The 21,365-nt window shown below is 40.4% G+C and overlaps 1 protein-coding gene and 1 long non-coding RNA gene across 7 annotated transcripts in view; both read left to right on the top strand.

The window, feature by feature from the left end:
• The first annotated feature begins 2,629 nt into the window (after positions 1-2,629).
• nktr (natural killer cell triggering receptor) overlaps positions 2,630-21,365 on the top strand; it is a 54,081-nt gene continuing 35,345 nt past the window's right edge. For 3 of the 6 annotated variants that reach the window (XM_010902362.5, XM_034289467.1, XM_034289466.1), the window contains exon 1: positions 2,630-3,046. In XM_010902362.5, the coding sequence (XP_010900664.4) occupies positions 3,042-3,046 (5 nt within the window). In that variant the 5' untranslated portion in view covers positions 2,630-3,041. The remainder of the gene's footprint in view (positions 3,047-21,365) is intronic. The other 3 variants (XM_010902364.5, XM_010902363.5, XM_020041804.3) reach the window with 1 other exon arrangement.
• On the top strand, positions 17,073-17,985 carry LOC109614874. Its single transcript, XR_002195844.3, has 2 exons — positions 17,073-17,221; positions 17,352-17,985. It is a non-coding gene; the product is annotated as an uncharacterized LOC109614874 (long non-coding RNA).

The following is a 21,365-nucleotide window of genomic DNA, read 5'->3' as shown; positions in this document are numbered from 1 at the left end:
CAAGGATTAATAACTATTATACCAAAATTAAATAAAGATCCCCTCTTAATTGACAATTGGCGCCCAATTACACTATTTAGTAATGATTATAAAATAATAGCTGCAGTCCTAGCAAGTCTGTTTTGAACTCTATAATTGATGAAACACAGTCAGGATTTATGCAGAAGAGACACATTTCTAATAATATACGGCTAGTGTTAGATATGTTAGACTATTCAGAATTAATTGACAGTGATGGCTTCATTTTCTTTTTAGATTATTACAAAGCCTTCGACACACTGGAACACTCATTTTTATTTCAGGCTCTTCGAAAAATCGGCTTCGGCGACTTTTTCTGCAGAATGGTCCAAATGCTATACATAAATGGAAACAGCTAAATTAAGCTAAGAAATGGTACTTCACCTAGATTTTTATTAAAACGAGGAGTTAGACAGGGATGTCTAGTTTCCTCTTACCTATTCCTAATTGCAACACAATTCCTTAGCGTACATATCAATAACAGTTCTTTAAAGGGTATCACAACTGGTAACACTAAAATAAAAATGAGTCAATTAGCGGACGATACAGCTTTATTCTTGAATGATTCTTTACAAATTCCAGGGGCTTTGGGTATTCTTCAGTCCTTCTCTTAAGCTTCTGGATTAAATCAAAATTTTAATAAATGTGAATTGCTACCTATTAAATATTGCTCTCTTACCTCAATTGAGGGTATTACTTTTAAAAATAGGGTAACATATTTAGGTATACAAATTACTAAAGATGAATGTAGATAAACTTCAAACCTATTATTACCAAAACTGATGCAATTGCTGGTTACAAAGGGACCTGTCATTAAAAGGTTGAACACTGCTCACTAAAGCAGAGGGTCTGTCTCGACTGGCCTATGCAGCCCAGTCTCTTTTTGTGGACAAGACCACTTCTAAATTAATTATTGAGATTTTAATAAAATTCTTATGGAAAAATAAATCTCATTATATGAGAAAGTCAGTCGTATTAAACTCTTATAATAGTGGTGGTTTGAATTTTATTGATTTTGATTCTCTCAGTAATTCATTAAAAATGAATTGGCTGAATCAGTACCTAGCCAAACCATCTTCTATCTGGAATGTTATTCCTCAACTCGTTTTTTCACAACTTGGTGGCATTCATTTTCTCTTATTGTGTAATTATGATGTATCCAAACTCCCTATCAAACTCTCCAACTTTCATCGTCAGGTTCTCTTAGCATGGGCACACATTTTTAAACATAACTTTTCACCACAGAGATGTTTTATTTGGAACAATAAGAACATTTTATTCAAGAATCTCTATTTTATGATACTTGGTTCAGTAATTGTTTATTTTTGGTAGAGCAGTTGTTTAATAATATACAAGGTCTTTTGTTCAGATATTCAGCATATCTTTCAGAATACCACATACCAATAACCCCAGAAGAATCTGCTACTGTAATGGGTGCTATTCCTTCTGGCTTATTTATGCTTTTTAAAAATTGTAATTACTCCTCCCCAGTATCTACTACATCTTTTCCTAAACCTTGTGATACTCCTGTGGGTCAAACATGTTTTTCTCAGTTGAAAGCTAAAAACTTTAAAATAAGATCTTTATTTCTTAAGAATCTGTTCCCCCTATTATTTCCTTTTGGAATAATCTGTTTGTTAACCTTAATTGGGAAAAAATCTGGTCTTTACAGCAGAAATTCTTTCTCACAAATAAAGTGAAAGAAATTTCATTTAAGCTCATACACAAGTTCTATCCTGCTAAGAAATTTATACAAAGATTTAAGTCTGATATTGAGCTAACATGCTCTTTTTGTTTGAAGTCTGATGAAACAGTGGTTCACTTATTTTGGTCATGTCACTACACTTAGAAGCTTTGGAATGATATTGATGCATTTGTTAAGTGCAAGATTTGGTCAGGCTTCTCAATACTTATGAGAAACATTATATTTGGGTACTTTGACTCAGACCCCACAAACGAAAATATCTGTTTTGTTATTAATTTAATTATTTTCCTAAGCAAATTTTACATTCACAAATGAAAATGTTCAAACAGTAAACCTGTCTTCTCAGTCTTCTTAAAAGAAATAGAAAATTATCTAAATGTGATCTCAGTATCTACTAATAAGAAAGCTATAAGGACTGAAAGAATGTGTGCTGCTTTTGATCTCTTCATGTGAATATCTTTATGTGATGTAATCTGGCCCTACCACTTTTTTTTTCTTTTCTTTTTTTTTTGTATTTTAAAGTATAAAGTATATATTTTTTTTGTCCTATTTGTTGTTGTCTCCATTATCATTGTTTTGGTTGATATTATGTGATGTATACTTTCTCCTTTGTTATGTTCCTTTTCTCAGCATCAATTAAAAATACAAAAATGAATTAAAAAAAATTAAAATTTAAAAAAGCTCCCTGGAAAAAGAGGTTCCGTAGACTCTGTTTCCGATAGGGAGAGGATCAAGTGTCCCGTGTTATTTTCATTTTGTTTCAACAGTACATCCTTCATATCGGTATTGTAAGAGCCAATTAGTGCCCTTTGTATAAATAGGAAACAATCTTTGGTTCCTCAGGGTTCAACCCGGAAGCACATACAGATTTTGGCCACATACACGCGCACTAATTTGTCTGGACTACTAATAGCTCATGGAAAATAAATGGAACCGATGGTGTTAACGGCAAGTATGACTTGGACTTTCATTGATCAAAAAAGGGCGTCAATTATTCTACCCGTGGAACAGCACCTCAGGGGGCTTAAAGCTTGGGCTTAGCCTCTACATTAAAGTCAAAAACGTTTGCTTGGTGGAGTTTGGAGACGTGTTTCCACACGTTTGGTACCGGCAATGAAACGAGCAGACGGCGGAGTGAGTGTGGAGTGTTCCGCCACTGCTGCGGCTCATCTGTTAATCAGCTGATCAGGACGGCGGAGAGGGGACCGCTTGGCTACAGACACCGCTCATCTGCTGCACTGGGCGCCAGAGATGAGCAACGCTGCGAGGGAAGTTGTGGATCTGTAGCCGATTGAATCACATCAGCTGGTCATCTGAGATGAGGTAAGTTAACGCTACCACCGGTTCAGATGGCCATCTAATAGGCTAGTTAAGTGTGTGCGCACACAAACTACGGCGCGTAATTCCAAAGCATTTGTCGCTGAAGCGGATATACAATAGACTTTGCGTCGGTTGGTTTGTGCTACCTGTTGACTGACAATTAAATATGTCGGAGTGCGTTGCGGACTCGGACAAAACGCCAGCTGCGAGCGTGCTATCTGCTGAAAAGGGGAAATGATGGCCGGCAGTAGTGAAACACAAAGAAGCAAGCGTGCAGTCAAACTTTCTGTTAAAGCACTTACTGATAGGTTGGACAAATTAAAAGCTACCAGAAAATCTAAGTGGTTTAAGAAAAACGATACAAGGTTTAATGGTAACTGGTAAACATTCAGATGTGCAAAATGCTTTTGATGGTTATATTGAATTGTGTGAGGAAATAAAATGTGTGCATTACTCTTTTGGGTTTACTACAGGAGGAGAAAGAGAAACATGGTTTAAAGCCAAAATATGTTCAATGATGCGTTTATTGCCAGAGTGCAAAGGTGGGTTGAAAAACATGTTTTTGAAAATGCTGGTAATGAAAATGCTAATATTGATGATGATCAGGATGACATAACCCAGATGAGTGTTTCCAATGTGGATAAATCCAAAAGCAACATCAGTAACAAATCAAGTACCACTTCCTCTGCACAAATTGAATTCACAGCTGAAAGGGCTGCACTAATGGCTCGAATGGCTGCTTTGAAGGAGCTACAGGTGTTGGAAGAAAAGGAGTTTCAAATAAAGAGAAAAATGCAACTGGAGCTGGAAACTGAGTTGGCAGCATCTACTGCTAAGCTGGCAGTTTTGCAGGCAATGGATGGACAACATTCCTCTCATGCATCATCAAATGGAATTAACTATTATCCTGAAAGGGGAAAAAAGGAAAATGGAACAAATCAACACTCTTAACTTTATGGCAAAGGAATATGAGCCTAAAACATGGACAACACAGCAAAGGGAGTGGCAATTGTCACAAAACAAAAAGCCTGCAAATGATTGTAAACCAAAGGAAAAGGTGGCGCAGGTTTCATCTAAATTGACGGAAAAGCATTATCAGGATAAGGAAAGAGCACAAGTTTTGCAAACTGATGCAACAATTACTTTGGAAAAGCAGGGAAATGGGTACAATCTAATGCATCAACACAATGGACAAATATCATCAGGAGAGTTTGTGGCTATTATGCCAAAGCAGACTGAAATAACAGCGGCACTTGTTCACCAGCAGTGCTTGCTGTCTTTGCCAACAAGAGACATTCCCATATTTGAAGGAGATCCATTTCAATATAAGGCATTCATAAAGGCATTTGAGCAAGGAGTTGAGGATAAAGCAAGTGGAGCTGACTGCTTGTGCTACTTGGAACAATTCACAAGAGGACAGCCTAAGAAATTGGTTCGTAGCTGTCAACACAATGCTCCTGAACGTGGCTACATTGTGGCAAAGAATCTTCTTAACGAGTACAATATTGCTACTGCATATATAGAAAAGGCTTTGTTATGGCCAACAATCAAGTCTGAGGATGTCAAAGCCCTCCAAGCTTATACATTATTCCTGCGTGGATGTTGCAATGTGATGGAAGAACTTTAGGAAGTTATTTCCAAGTTGCCATTCAAGCTTAGGGAACGATGGAGAGCCAAAGCTCATGACATTTGGGAAGCCTCAAATGACAGAGGTCATTTCACAAACATGGTTGCATTTCTTGACACATGTAAGAATCTTGTCTGACCCATCCTTTGGAGATATTGAGGGTGTAAGCCTACCGCAAAAGGCTATCGGCTTAAATGCTTCCAACAAGTTTAAACCACAGTCAACGAGCAGAATGAAAGGAAGCAGCAGTTTTGCTACTACAGTGACTCCAATTGAAAACAATGAGAACAAAACTCCAGCAACATGTCTTAAGAAGGAGAGCTTGTCTTGTCATTGCTGTACACATGCTCATCCTTTAGAGAAATGCCAACAATTATAAGGTAAGAAGCACAGAGACAAGATCCATTTTCTGAAGGAAAAAAGCATTTGTTTTGGATGCTAATCAATCAAATTTATTTATAAAGCCCTTTTTACAACAGCAGTTGTCACAAAGTGCTTTACAGAGACACCCGGCCTTAAACCCCAAGGAGCAAACAACAGTAGTGTTGAATTTCAGTGGCTAGGAAAAACTCCCTAAGGTCGAATTTTAGGAAGAAACCTAGAGAGGACCCAGGCTCAGAGGGGTGACCAGTCCTCTTCTGGCTGTGCCAGGTGAGATATTAAGAGTCCAATTGGAATAATAAATACATTTCTCTGGGCTAAATCCAGAGTATATTTCATTTTAGACTAGGTCAGAAGTATGACCAGGTGGACAAGGACAGCAACGGGCCCCCCAAACCAGGTAATCCGTAGGTGTGGACCAGGACCTCATCTCCTTCTAAAATGTAAAACTGGAGGAAACTGAGAAGTTAGTAGTACATCATTATAATACCATTTAATACCATTATAATGATTGCCTTGTACAAACAAATACAGCATTTGAAGATGAGGTTGTAACATGTTTTGGAATTTCAAGATAGCCGAATCATGCCTGCTGTGATAGAGAATCAACACTTTGATGTCGAGTAAGCTTTCAAATTTGTCTATATCGGAAAACGTTACTGTTTCATAAATGGACAAGCCCGCTGCTCTCTGAAGTTCAGTAGCTATCTTTAGACCTTCTTTATCACTAATACCGGGATTCAATTAATGCGCCAGTGAAATGGCAAAACATAATTTGTTCTCAGCTTTCTGAGGAGTAATGAGAGATTCTGTTAGTGGTTAACACATTAACATAGAATGCTGAATAATCATACATTTCCTTCATGTGAGCAAAATTTAAAATGCTGTCGGATTTAAAGTTGCTGAATTTATTGCGATAAACAATATTCGTATTTCTATCCACACCTCTACCCTGTTGATTTGCACCTGAACGTGAGGCCTGTGGTTCTAAATGAGTTGGCGGTGTCATGTGAGAAGCTGGTTCAGGATTTAACTCTTATTTGACTATCCAGAGCACCATAGTCAGGGTTTGTGTAATGCTTCTGGACTCGAAGGTGGCTCTGGGATTAACTTATTCATTTGTTCAAACAGCGCTGAATAATTAATGTCTGATGGTTCTGTATCTAAATGTTGTGATGGTTTTATGTTAGAAGTAGGATTTAATGATCTAATTTGATCTATCAATGCCTTATCGTGTTTTGGATCTGGCGGTGGATACATTTTTCAGAAGTTTATAGATGCAACAACTGTTACCCAGAACCACACCCTTGTCGCTACTTGCGCTTGTCAAAATATCTTGCCTCAAGCCATCTTGCATCAAACCGTCTTGCTTTGGAGTATGCAGGGCAAGTTAAACAGCACTGCTATCTTGCGGCTCTTCGGAGCCTGATACTTCAACGTTGTCTGAAAGGATTAAATAGACCTAATTAGAAAAATGTGTAATGTTTTACAATATAATATGTAACGTAACACTTACCATGTCTTACAGCTTGAGCGCTTGGTAGATAACGATCAAGTGTTTGTTGACAATTCTGCAGAGATTTGTATTTTTTATTTTACTGTTTTTATTCTGAGCAGGGTCCAGGAGGGCTTCGGGTAAATCTTGGTATGCCTCGTCAAAATCTGTAATAAAACATTTAAAGCGAGAATTACTAGAATGGGAAATAAAATACTTTTTATTTATTTTACAGATTAATAACATTCTTCTTTAAGCACCTGCTATGCTTTTTTTGCTCCTCTGGAGTATCTTGGTACGCCTCTTCAATCTGTAATTACAAATTTTAAAACGATAAATGAAGTGTACGTAAAGTAATGATTTATCTGTATCTGATTATTTAATAATTTCAGAGAAGGAGGAATAGTCGGAGCGTAGAGTTCTAGTGAATTGTCAAGAAAATGGGGATTACTACGGAAGGGGAGTAGCTTGTCATTTCCATCTTCACCATTAAATTCCTCTATACGCCCGGAAACAAGTTGATGTGAGGGCAGGTTCCATGGTCTATGCAATGATCTTGATGGCGGTGGCGGAGTGTCAGCTATAAAAACAGTTTTAAAAAACGTAATTATATTGAAATTAATTCAATAAATGAATTAAATCTCACCTTTAAAGGTCCCCTGACATGAAATTTTCATTTTGAGGTTTTTTAACATTAATATGAGTTCACCTAGCCTATATATGGTCCCAAATTTTCTAAAAATTCCATTCGGTGTAAATTGAGCATTTTCTATCTTTCTCTGACTTGGAGAAAACGGAGAATCAAACAGGCTGATCTGGACCCGTCTCTTTGTGACGTCGCAAGGAGAAATTGTTAACTCCCATGGTAACTCCCCTTTTTCTGCTTTGCCCGCCCAGAGAAAGAATTTAAATAGAGCCAGGTGTGAGGCACACATGTGTGTGAGCGCGACTTCAATTTGTCTATGCGACGAGGAGGGGCATCATGGCTTTTGAGCGAAGGAAACACAATAATTGCTCAGTAATAGGATGTAGAGATGAGCAACGAAGCCTTTTTTTACTTCCTTCGTACATGCCACAGAAGAACCAGTGGAATGATTTCATTTTCTCCGGAAAAGCGCCGACACAGCTTCCCAAAGTTTTGCATGTCTGTGGCAAACATTTCACCGACGACTATGTACATAATGTTACACAACAAAATTATTTACTCCTGCGCGCACATAAATATATAGGCTTTATATATCTTGTGTAACGTGACTTCATGATATGAAGGGAGAATTTTTACATTTAAAAAAACACTTCTCTAGAATATTTACTGATATAGATGCTAACACAGCTTTAAAATCATCACAAATCAGAGAAACATGAAAAGGCAAAAGCCGATTAGCTTTAGCTTTAACTTACATGATAATCAGACATCCTAACAAAGTATCATATAGACATAATATTTTTAACTAACCATTCGGAAACATCCTTCTGGAGGCGCTGAGTTGCAACTTCTTCATCCGTTGCTTCTCCATCTGGATCGGATTCTGGGTCAAACTGAAATGCTTCAATGTGTCTTCGTGCCATTGCAATATGATCCAGACATACCGGTAAACATGCACGTTACCTTTGCCGCAAGATAGTAAAGGCCACGCCCACCCACCACCATGCCCCGCCCACCCACCACCATGCCCCGCCCACCCACCACCTTGCCCCGCCTTTTTCATCCTCATTAAAATTTAAAGTCACAGACACCAATACGGGCCGTTTGAAGGAAGCTCATTCTGTGACTGTATTGTAGTGGCTATAATTCTGCAGCAAGGCTGAATTTTTGAAAAAAGATTTCAGATACAGTACTAGGGACCACTATGGCCTATATTAAAGCCTACAAAAAGTAGCATGTCATGGGACCTTTAACATATCTTGATGGAGAGGAACTGTCCGGAGCTTCGACCTCTTCTTCAGGCCTTGAACCCTAACCCTTTTTTAAGTCGATTACTTCCGAATGAAACTGATTAAACGACATGTCAAATCCCTACGAGTTAAAAAACTTGTTTAATGGGCTTTCATCATCTTAGTTAAATAAAATGATAGATTAGCATCATATCTTACCTTTTAACGTGTTGAGAGAGGAAAATACTTTTTGAATTGGCGAGAGTTCATCAACTAATGACTGAACGGTAAAGAGAATAATTAAACTCTAACTGTTTTTGGAGACCTGTTTAACAACCTGTTTTTTTTTTTTTTTCTTTTTACATTAAGTCATTCGGGTCAAGTGATGTGCTGTCAGTTTTGAGAGAGATTTATGATGGTGTCAAGCTGTTCATTTGAAATATCCCAACATTTTAGATGAACTAATCTGTTATTCCAATGGCCGCAGCATTTTAAATTCACTCTTTGCCTAAAAAAGTTGTGAAGATTGTAAAGCAAAAGAGAAATAACATCCCAGTTGTCTACGAGGAAGCTATAAAATTAACTTTGTTTGCTACGTCACCATAAACTGGACAACTGTTGAGAGAAATGAAGTTTAAATAATGCTGATTTAATAACCATGTATTTTTGTTTTTGTTTTATTAAATTGTATGCTGCAGCCAGGTTAGGAAAATATGATTTGAATACAGTAACTTTCCAGGTTTAAAACTCCATACATTCTGTTGTAATTTGCGCACCTTATCTCTGGGAAGACTAGGTCATGTTTTACACTCAGACTATTCTCCTGTTTTGTTTAGGGAGACAGGATTAAAACCCAACAATTAACATGCAAAAGAAGCCGCCTCCTTTACAGCAGGCTGTCTCCAACCCCCTGATGTTCTAGTCTAGGTTAGGACAATAGAATGTAAATTACTGTAACTTTGTAAAGATTTCACTTCTGAATGCAAGAACCTGTTGATCTGTGACCGAAAATAAACCCAAGGGGGGGGGGGGGGTTTAGAGCATGCCCTTCCTCATTGGACAGCGAAGAAAGCAGCGTGAGCCATGCTAACAAAGAACCAATGAGGAGGGTCTTTTCTTACGAGAGTGAAAAGTAACTGCCCCTGGCGCGGGAGAAACAAAAGCAATTTAGAAACAGAATTGGGGGCGAATATTTGTGGTCTGAGTGAGTGTGAGACAGGAGGATGTTTAGACCTATTCTTCATAGAGGGATAAGGTGTGAGAATTACAACAGCAGGGAGTTTTAAACCTTGATGGTTATTGTATTCAATCATAATTTCCTAACCTGACTGTAGCATACAGTCATGGTTATTAAATCAGCTTTATTTAAACTTTATTCATCTCAACATGCTCAACCCCCCCACACACACCACCCTTGCATATAAAGAAACCTTACACAACTAGTTGCACACCCTCTCTTTTGCCAGAGAATTAAACCCCGTAAAACCCCGCTCTCAACCCCCTTTGCTCTGCTCCTCTCCATCTAAAGACTAACTTAGAAGAACACAAGCATAAAACACTTCTTGATCACCCCCACCTAACCAGACATGTACCCCCTGAAAAAACACAGCTGTTAACAACATAAATTGACAACCATTAAAAAGTCATTTTTCATCATCCAATTTGACCTAACCCCTTTCATTGCCCTCAATCACCTGCTTTACCCCTCCCTCTCTAACCGGACATGTAACCCCCCCCCCCGAAATGACCTTCCAGTCATAAATCAATCATTTTCATATTCTCACACAGATGCAGCTGCCAAAAGGTCAAAGTAATAAATCACTACTGAAAACCGCCGAAAACATTAATCTTCTCTTAACTCCTAATCCACTGGAATGGATACTTTCTAAATCGTGTGTGTAACCGTCTGACAGGTGTGCATCACCTCTTCTTTAATAAAGTTTCTCATTTTGATTTGTTTGACCACAGGGCAGTTTTCAACTTTGCCTCAGTTCAGGGACGTCACTAGGCCTATTAAATCAATGTATTAGTCAATATATTTTGTCCGTGATTTACTTTTTTGGCAACCTTTCCATCGCATCTCAACAACAATCTGTCGCTTTTAAACTAAAACATCAGGACAGAGTTTTCCTTTCATGACTCCATCTATTAGGACAGGTGTGGCATGTTTAGACAACCGCTTAGACAACTGCCACATTGTCAACAACCTTGTCCTTTATGTTTTACCATTTCCAGACCTCCACGATATTGATGATTTTGCTGAACTATTCTGTTATATCTTACAGGGGATTTTAACATCCACATGGATAATAGTGCAGACAAAAATGCCAAATAACTTTTTGCACTACTTGACAATTTTGATCTCCCTCAACATGTGAAAGAGCGTACACACACTAAATCTCAAAAGGTCTCGATTTCTTCTGTCATGGTCAAAGACTTGGCCCTGTCTGATCAGTTCTGTGTCTTTTTTGATTCACTTATCACCCCAAATGTTCCAGTAAACTCTGTTTCTGTTAAGACCAATGCTCAGTTTATTGAAGCCATAGGTATATCTCAGTTGATGTACTTGTGGAAAATATTGAATGTCATGGATCGTGTTGCACCGGTAAAGGTAAAGAACTATTGAGCAAACAGAAAACACCATGGAGAACCACCATGATTGTAAGAACCCTGAAAAGAGAATGTAGGAAAGCGGAACGTATGTGGAGGAAAACTAAACTTCAAATTCACTATGACATCCATAAACAAAGCCTTGGTAGCTTCAACAATGAGTTACGCAGGGCCAGACAGCAACATTCATCGGGAATGATCAACAAAAATATCAACAATACCAGCACTCTTTGTCATGGTCGACAAGCTTACAAACCCAATAAAGCAGACAGCATCAGAACTCATGTCCACTGTGAAAAACATGCAAATTAATTACGTAAGTGAAAAAATGATAAGTATTAGACGGACCATCAGAACTACAGTCTAACAAGGACTCTGTACCGTCACCACGACCACCAAGACAACTTGGTTATGTTGCATTTTAATACAATTCATCAAAAATCCCTAGAAGAAACATCTTAAAGCTTCCACATTAAGTCTCGACACTGCCATCAGACTTTAAAAAAACAAAAAATGTAGCTCTTTAACAATGGACCTACAGCAAATAGTTAATAGCTCTCTGTAATCAGGCATTTTCCCAACATCTCTGAAAACAGCTGCCATCAAGCCCATATTAAAAAAGAGAACACTGGATGGATCGATAATGAACAACTTTAGACCTATATTAAATCGCCCTTTTATAGCCAAGATCATTGAGAAGGTTGTCTTCACTCAACTCAGCAATTTTGTGACCTCAAGCGTCTCTTAGACAAATTTCAGTCAGGTTTCCGACCTCACCACAGTACTGAAACGGCCCTGATGAAAGTTTTAAATGATATACGCCTGAATACTGATTCTGATAAAATAACAGTTCTAGTTCTATTCGATCTCAGTGCAGCATTTGATACTGTAGATCATAGAACACTTTTAGATAGGCTGGAAAATTGGGTAGGACTCTCCAGGACAGTCCTTGATTGGTTCAGATCTTATCTAGCTGGCCGGAGTTACTTTGTCACCATTGACCAAGTAAATATACACAAGATATCAGCAATTAAACTATTAAAAATATAAAGGAGCATATGTGTAACCACCATTATGATAAACAGAATATCTACAAGTTAACAATAGCAAAATTAACTATATATGTAAAAGAAAAAGATTTTATGTCCAACATGAACCGCCTTAATCAAGGATGCATGTAACATTTGTGGAATAACTACAGTACTGTACATAGATCAAGCCTTTGTGGGTGTGCGTGCGCTGTTGTGGAAGTTTCTGAAGCCTGATGCATTCCGTTGTTTAGATAGGTAGAGGAGTGTGAGAGTGGGGATCTGGTATCACCGCCTCCGTGGCGTCCGCGTGTTGTGGGGGGCCGGCGGCTGCGGGTGGTGGGGGGCCGGGGGGGGCGGGGATTTGAAATTCCCCAAGGGCCCCCACCAACTCCCTCGCCGCAGCTGACAGTCTCCCCATCATAGTTTTTGTGGGAGGGACCTCAGCAGTTAGCGCTTTCATGGCCTCACACGCCGTGGCCAACCTTTCTTTTAGAAAGTCCAGCTCCCCCCTGGCAGCATTGCTTGTATTAATAATTTCTTCGATCACCTTCCTGGCTTCCATTATGTTTAATACAGCAATGTCCATGTCTGTGGCAGCAGTAAAAGATTAAATAGAATATTTTGCGTTAGGTTACTTTGAAGACTGAAACATTTGCATGGTTACTAAAAGTTAGAGACCGCCTGAAAAGCTGCATAATTTGTCAGCTGTTTTCTTACCTTGAAAATAGTGCAATAGTTTAAGTAAGCTGACAAATTTAGATTGTGTTGTCTACCCATACCCATGATGAGGTTACCCATATGTGGGGTGGGGGGGGGGGGCAGCCCGCCTTTTGGGTAAACCCTTATGTGACAAGACGGATGGGCAGCATCATACCACACCCCTTTTCCTCCCTTATATACTGTTGAATGACCTGTATAGAGTTAGACTCCTCTGACGATTATAATTGTAAGCGGTTGACACGTCTCTTATTTGCAAATAATAATACAACTTAATTGTGCCTAGAACATTTTGTCTCTGTTTCTTACTCCTTTAAGAGTGTCGATCGATGGAATTTCCATCACAGCGCATGTGCTAACTAGTAGCAGTCTGGAACCTGGCCATAGCCCCATGGTTCTATTTGTCTTCATCCAGATCCGCTGCTGTGGTGAGCAGTTCCAGCGGCTGACCATAATCCATCGCCGTTATAACGATCGCGAGGAACGGTGATTAGACTTTGAAAGTGCAATATTTCAAGCTATAATCAAGAAGTGCTCAGCTACAAGGAAGCTATAGGTGGCGTGAGAAGTGATTCAACTTGAAGATTGCATCAAGGAAAAGTCTGTTTGTCCTGCAAACGGTGTTTGGGAAATTCTATCATGCTGGTGTTTGATTTATAAAATAATATCTGAAAACAAACTAAATTTCCAATATTTTATGCTTGTGAGATATAATCAAGCTTTAAAGTGCTATTTAAGTGAAGCGTAGAGGGAAACTATACGTATATAGAAACCTTTCCTTTTGGAATAACTGATTTAATACATTTGAATACATTCTCTCTGCACTTAAGGTTCATACAGTGAAGTGCAATTTGTAATTTTATTTTTCTTGTTCTAAAATTGAAGCCATTTACAAGTAGATAAGTTTAAACAGATGCACTATTAAAGTTGGTATTTAGAAAATCCTGAGTAACATATATCTCTAGTTGTTAAGAATGTAGTACGGTTATTATCAACCTGATTATTTAACTTTAGGCCCATTGTAGCTTACATTCACATATAAACAAGCTCAATTTATGTCTGACTCAAATGCTAAAGCTTGCCATAAAAATGCCAAATCAACTGTTCAGCTTGACTTTACAGACCAAGTACATGCAGATGAAGAGGTGGAAAGGCTGCGAAGACGTGAAAGAACCCGAACCCTAACAGGAAGGGGAAGAGAACTTCAAGAAAAAAGGTTGAAAAGTGTATAACGACAATACAGAATCATCCATGAGAAATGGAGGTATTATGCAAGATTAGGCAAGGCGTCATTGTCTGACGAGGCCTCCCATGATGAATTGACAACAGGATGAATTGACAACATTGAAAGCACCTGCTCTGAGGTAAAGAGAATTTATGAAGAGTTGCGTCGAGTGCAAACACCTGAACCAGATCTGCGACGCAAGGTTGAAACTTGCATATCGCTTTCAGGATTCATTATTCAAACGGCTCATAGGCGATTGGAGGGACATGCAGCAGATATGGAGGAAGAACCTTGGCCTGATGTTGGATCGATCCTAGACTCGACAGGTTCTTTATCAAAGCCACTGTCTCATCATTCAAGATGTGGTTCAACCCATTCTAGCATCCACTCAGTCAAAAGAAATGAAGCTGTGGCTGAAGCTGCTGCATCTCAGGAAGTTTAGGCAGTGTTGGAGGAACAAGAAAAGGAAGTGGTTGAACTTCAAAGGCTAGAGGTTGAAAGTAGACCATGTTTAGCACAATTTGAGTCTGAGGACATGGCTAGACAATAAGCAATGCAGGACAAGCGCAGAAACGTTTAGAAGAAATCAAGAAGTTGAACGCTGCAAGGGCTCGAGCAAAGGTCCATGAGGAAGTGGAAGGAAATTGTGAAGTAATTGATTTGCTGCATTCTGAAGCAGTCTGTGATTTTCAAGTGCCTAGTTTCACGATTCCCCCAGCCAATGCTCAATCTCTGCCAGACACGGCCCAAGTCCTCCAGGTCCTCAGAGGCTATGAGTGCCAACCGCCTTCCAACACCAGAACCTGCAATATTCATGGGAGAGCCTCTGAAGTTCAAAGATTGGCAGCTTTCTTTCAAAACACTAATTGACAGGAAAAACATTCCAAAGAACGAAAAGCTGTATTACCTAAGAAAATACTTAGGTGGCGCTGCAAAGAAAACTGTCGGAGGATTCTTCTTACTTGGCACAGAAGCAGCATATGACTCTGCCTGGCAGCTGTTGGAAAAGCGTTTCATAGATCCATTCATAATTGGAAAGTCCTTCAGAGACCGGCTGCACGCATGGCCGAAGATGAGCTCTAAAGATGGTTGTGAACTAAGAGAGTTTACGGACTTCCTCAAGAGTTGTGAAGCTGCAATGCCCCATCTTAAGACATTGGAAGTTCTCAATGAGAATCAAAAGGTCCTGCTAAAGTTGCCAGATTGGTTGGTGTCAAGATGGAACCGCAAGGGGATGGAAGCCAGAGAAGCAAATGCTGGTTTCCCAAAATTCAAGGAGTTTGTAGACTTCCTATCAAAGGAAGCAGATCTTGCTTGTGATCCTATATCCTCAATACAAGCACTTAAGAGTATGGAATGCGGGAAACAAAGATTCTCGAAACCAACCCATTCAAGCAAAGACATTTTACACAAACGCGTCACAGAGCAGTGTCTCATCATGCGTATTTTGTAAAAGAACCGGACATGGCTTGGCTAAGTGTAGAAGGTTTATTCGAGAAGACTGTTCAAGATCGTGTCAAGTTCGTGCATGCAGAGAAACTCTGCTTTGGATGGTTGCTGGCTTTTGAACTGTGTGCTAATAACATGGCAGATGGTCCTTTTTCTCTTAAGCCTGGAGGACATTGTCCATGATTTCTATTTTGATTCGTCAGACAACAGGACAGTTTTCTGCTTTGCTGCTGTCCATCTTAAAAGAGCTTGGGCCCTGAGAAGGCCATATTTCTGGATCTTGTTTATATATGGTTGCTTCTTTGCGTGGTAGTCTTAACTTGCTTTTATGAATAAAGTGATGTATTGTGTTCACAGACCATGGTTGTTGGAAGCGTTTCTGAGCCCATGTAGAGATTTCCACAACAGTCTGTTTTTAATGCCGTGCTGCCTGAGGGCCCAAAAACCACATCCATTGAACATTATTTTTCGGCCTTGTCCTTTGTGTACAGAGATTTCGCTGAATTATCTGAATCTTAATATGAATCACTATGTACCATAGATGAGATCCCTAAACTCTTGGCAATTATATGTAGAGAAACGTTATGCTTAAATTGTTGCACTATTTTAAAAAGCAATAACGTTTCTCAATTTCAACATTTGACATGTGGTCTTTGTACTTTTTTCTATTGAAAATGGGGTTTAAATAATTTGCACATTATTGCATTCTGTTCTTTACACTTTACACAGCATCCCAACATTTCTGGAAACCGGGTTGTGCAATTGGGTGGTATTGTCTCCCCGATCTGTACCACATAATGTATTTGTGTCGGAAGATATACAATCGGTCAAACCAAAAATGTTTCAATGTAAGAAAACTGCTGACCAATTAAGTCTCTAACTTTTAGTAACCATGCAAATGTTTCAGTCTTCAAAGTAACCTAATGCAAAATATTCTATTTCATATTTTACTGCTGCCACAGATATGGACATTTCTGTACTACACATAATGGAAGCCAGGAAGGTGATAGAAGAAATTATTGTTGGAAGCAATGCTGCCAGGGGGGAGCTGGACATTCTTAAAGAAAGGTTGGCCACGGCGTGTGAGGCCGTGAAAGCGCTGACATTGAACCCCACCCGCCTCCGCACCCCCTCCCCTCCCTACCAGCCGCAGCCGCCACGGAGGCGGTGGCCGGGCACCCCACCAGCCGCAGCCGCCACGGAGGCGGTGGCCGGGCACCCCACCAGCCGCAGCCGCCACGGAGGCGGTGGCCGGGCACCCCACCAGCCGCAGCCGCCACGGAGGCGGTGGCCGGGCACCCCACCAGCCGCAGCCGCCACGGAGGCGGTGGCCGGGCACCCCACCAGCCGCAGCCGCCACGGAGGCGGTGGCCGGGCACCCCACCAGCCGCAGCCGCCACGGAGGCGGTGGCCGGGCACCCCACCCCCCCCGGCAGCCACCGCAGCCTAAGCCGATGATGGGGAGACTGTCAGCTGCGGCGAGGGAGTTGGTGGGGGCCCTTGGGGAATTTCAAATCTCCGCCCCCCACCACCCGCAGCCGCCGGCCCCCCACAACACGCAGACGCCACGGAGGCGGTGGCCGGCACCCCCCCCCCCCCCCCCCCCCCCGGCAGCCCCCCGGTCTAAGCCGAAAGAGGGCCAGGGCTGCTGCCTGGAAACAGACAGTTTAAATGATTAATAAAATATGAATGCAATATAAGTTCCCGTGTGTATTTTTAGATTATCCCAGGACATTTTCTACCTGTCTACTCATTCCTAAACCCAACGGTACGTACCATTTTGTTTCATATCCAGCCTTGTATATTTATTACCATGTATTCTATTTTACTGCATGTTGCAAAACCCCCTCGGGGATAATAAATACTCTACTTTTTCTCCACCTCTTCCCTCTGCACAGCTGATGCCCTTTCACCTGCCTCCTGCCCCTATGCATCTCTCTGCCGAGGCATCAGCCTGACTCCCTACCTGTGACCTAGACGTCAGCCGCTGGAACTGCTCTCCACAGCAGCGGATCTGGATGAAGACAAATGGAACCATGGGGCTATGGCCAGGTTCCAGACTGCTACTAGTTAGCACATGCGCTGTGATGGAAATTCCATCGATCTACACTCTTAAAGGAGTAAGAAACAGAGACAAAATGTTCTAGGCACAATTAAGTTGTATTATTATTTGTAAATAAGAGACGCGTCAACCGCTTACAAATATAATCGTCAGCGGAGTCTCTAACTCGATACAGGTCATTCAACAGTATATAAGGGAGGAAAAGGGGTGTGGTAAGATGCTGCCCATCCGTCTTGTCACAAGAGTTTACCCAAAAGGCGGGCTTTAATAGTTTAATGGCTGATATCTTGTGTAAATAGACAGGTGATCAAAATGGTTGTTGCACTTGAATATGCTTTTGTGTACGTAAACATACATTTTAATCGTTCCACTGATGGTATTTTGTACATTTCCAGTTGATCAAAATCATTAATGCACATTAATATGCTCTGTGTGTGTGAATATCTTTTTAAAATTATAATTGTAGTTGATCCTACTGTTGTATTCTTTTACATTTCAAATGACTTAATTATACATGAACAATTTAAGCAAAGATTATTCATGAACCCATGCAAGTTTATTTCTATAGCACAATTCACACATTGAAGCAATTCAATGTGCTTTACAAAGAAGAATGTATGAAAGTATAATAACACACTCAAATGAAAACATCAAAGCAAACGAATACATCATAATAAAAAAATACAGTAAGAAAACAAAGATTAAAAGTGGGAAGCTATAAGGCTAAAGAGTGTGGTTAATTTTAAGTGCTCATTCGTAGGCATGTGAGAAGTGTTTTTAACCTGGATTTAAAAATGTATACGTTTGGGGCACGTCTAAGATCTTCAGGTAGTTTATTCCAGTTTTGTACAGCATAAGTGCTAAACCCAGGTCCTCCATGTTTAGTTTGGACTCTGGTCTCTACTAGATGACCTGTGTTCATGGATCTAAGAGTCCTGCTTGGTTTAAATTCTGCAAACATCAGAAATGTATTTGGTTCCTAAACCATTCAGAGATTTGTAAACTAAAAGCACCACTTTGAAATCTATTCTGTAACGGACTGGAAGCCAATGCTAAGATTTAAGAACAGGAGTGATGTGCTCTGTTCTCCTTGTCCTGGTTAACATTCTAGCAGCAGTATTCTGAATGAGCTGCAGGTATTTTAGTCTTTTTCGGGAGTCCATTTAAGAGGCCATTACAGTAGTCATCCCTACTAGAGATAAAAGCATGGATGCGCTTCTCTTGGTCTTTTTGGGACACCAAGCCTTTGGTTCTGGCTATATCTTTTAGATGATAGAATGCTGTTTTGATGACCGCTTTGATATGATTGTTAAATGTGAGGTCCGAGTCTATCAAAACACCAAGATTACGCACTTGATCCCTGGTTTTAATGGCCCAAGAATCCAGCTCTTTACTAATACTTGTTCTTTTATTTTTGTCAAACACAATAATCTCAGATTTATCTTGGTTTAATTGTAGACAATTTTGGTTCATCCAGGGATTTATGTACTCTATACAGTGACACAGAGAGTCTATTGAGGTACGGTTCAAGAGCCATATATATTTGAGGATCATTGGCATAGCTGTGGTAGTTAATGCTGTTGTTCTGTAGAATTTGGCCCAGAGGTAGCATATAGAGATTGAACAGAAGTGGTCCGAGAACTGATCCCTGTGGAACTCCGCATGTCATCCCAGTGAGCAATCGCTGGCGCCCCGCTGGCGTTTTGCTGCTGGCGGGCCACCGGCGGCTATAATGTCGTACACCTGCTTTTGTCCTGATCTCAATTTGCATACGGTAATTTGCATCTCAGGCGGCTTTCCACCAGCGGCCCCACTGCGTTACTGTCACGGTCGTGGGATGAAGAGGACACAGGCGCAGAGTAGAGGTAGGTAAGGTAATCCATGTTTAATACAAAATAAAGAAAGCAGGACTCCAACAAAACAAAAGGCAGCAACCAGTGACGTGGGTATTCCTTACACAGGATAAACAAAACCAAAATGAACCATGCCTTGGGGCCTACAAACTAAACTTAAATAGGGTCCCCAATTGGAGGCAATGACTAACACCTGCCTCCAATTGGGGAAACCAAAAAAAGGAGTAGAGGTGGCTAAAGGCCACCTCCTGTCCTGTCCTGGCTATGCCCCGAGCCCAGCGCAGAGATGGCTAGGGGCACAGCCAGGACGTGACAGTTACACTGGCGGCTAGCCGCCGAAAAGTGGACGTGCGCTTTAATCTGCTGTATCTGCTTGTGATGCCATTTTCTTCCAGCAGAGATGCTATTGTACCCCTTTTATTTTTGTAATGATTATTTGATTTATTTTAATATTGCTAAATCTTAGTGTACAGAATTTTGTTCAACATTGGTAGTTTATAAATAAAAAAGAGTTTGACTATTGCACTATTGCTTGTGTAAAGGACCTTTGTGTTGACATGTACAGTAAACACATCTCGCCATTGCTTACCATAATATTTTCCCAAACTAATGGCCATTTTCCACTGCATGGTACCGGCTCAACTACTTGTCTATAGCCTCGACTTTAATGCTTCAGGTGGGACAGTTCTTTACTGTGTTTAAACAACGCCGTGTCCATAGATGGCGCTATAGCAAATTGCATATGTGTAAGGCAAGACAATCGCCATTTGGATCTTATGCTGTTGTACCGGGAAAACTAGAAGGAACATTCATTTTAGCGACTTGGTTCTCTCGTCAACTCTTGTTCAAAGTGTATAAGGTATCAATCAATCAATCAAATGTATTTATAAAGCCCTTTTTACAACAGCAGTTGTCACAAAGTGCTTTACAGAGACACCCGACCTTAAACCTCAAGGAGCAAACAACTGTAGTGTTGAATTTCAGTGGCTAGGAAAAACTCCTTAAGAAGGCCGAATTTTAGGAAGAAACCTAGAGAGGACCCAGGCTCAGAGGGGTGACCAGGCTGTGCCGGGTAAGATATTAAAAGTCCAATTGGAATAATAAATACATTTCTCTGGGCTAAATCCAGAGTCTATTTGATTCTAGACTTGGTCAAAAGTATGACCAGGTGGACAGGGACAGCAACGGGCCCCCCAAACCAGGTACTCCGCAGGTGTGGACCAGGACCTCATCTCCTCCTAAAATTTAAAACTGGAGGAGACTGAGAAAAGTTAGAAAGTGCATTCTTCATATCCCCCAGCACAATAATATAGCAGCGTAAAACCTTGGAACTGAGACGGGGGGTCCAGCGACACTGTGGCCCTACCCGGGGGAGGCCCCGGACAGGGCCCAACAGGCAGGAAATCAATCTACCCACATTGCCAGGCATCAACCAAAGGGACACACCAACCGCAACCCCCCTGAATTAGGGCCTAGTATTGCCAGCAGCGTACAGCCGAATTGCACAAGTGCGCAACAGAGAGTCAACAAGCTATATGCTCTGAATTGGACAATACAACATGTGGATTATCACATTGTTTTACTACAATTTAATGAACTCCCGAAACAAACGAAGATCAAGGATTTTTTGGACATCAGACTGAAAATTGTTGAAAGCCGAGTCACCTACATCTATGGTGAGTTCTGTTCTATTATAAATAACTAGCGTTAAGTGTTGTTAGGTTACTGAGTAAGAACGTAATGACTGTTTTGTATTAAACAATTACTGTTTGCAATATTCTATTAACATTCAAATTCTTTAGTCAAGTTACTGGTAGCTGAACGCAAGTTCAAACCATTGGCAGGAAAACAAATTATAGAAACTGAGCTTGAAAAAAAGTGTTGTCCTGAGATTAAATACTATATTTTGTTTCTTTGTTTATTAAGATGTCATTCAGACATTTTTCATTGCAAATATGCAATATTTGTATTTTTTAATGCTAACAGTACTTCACTGG

The sequence above is a fragment of the Esox lucius genome, chromosome 21 (genome assembly GCF_011004845.1).
Source record: "Esox lucius isolate fEsoLuc1 chromosome 21, fEsoLuc1.pri, whole genome shotgun sequence".
NCBI classification, from domain to species: domain Eukaryota; kingdom Metazoa; phylum Chordata; class Actinopteri; order Esociformes; family Esocidae; genus Esox; species Esox lucius.
Note: the sequence above shows the minus strand (reverse complement) of the source record. Positions and strands in the feature narration are given on the sequence as shown.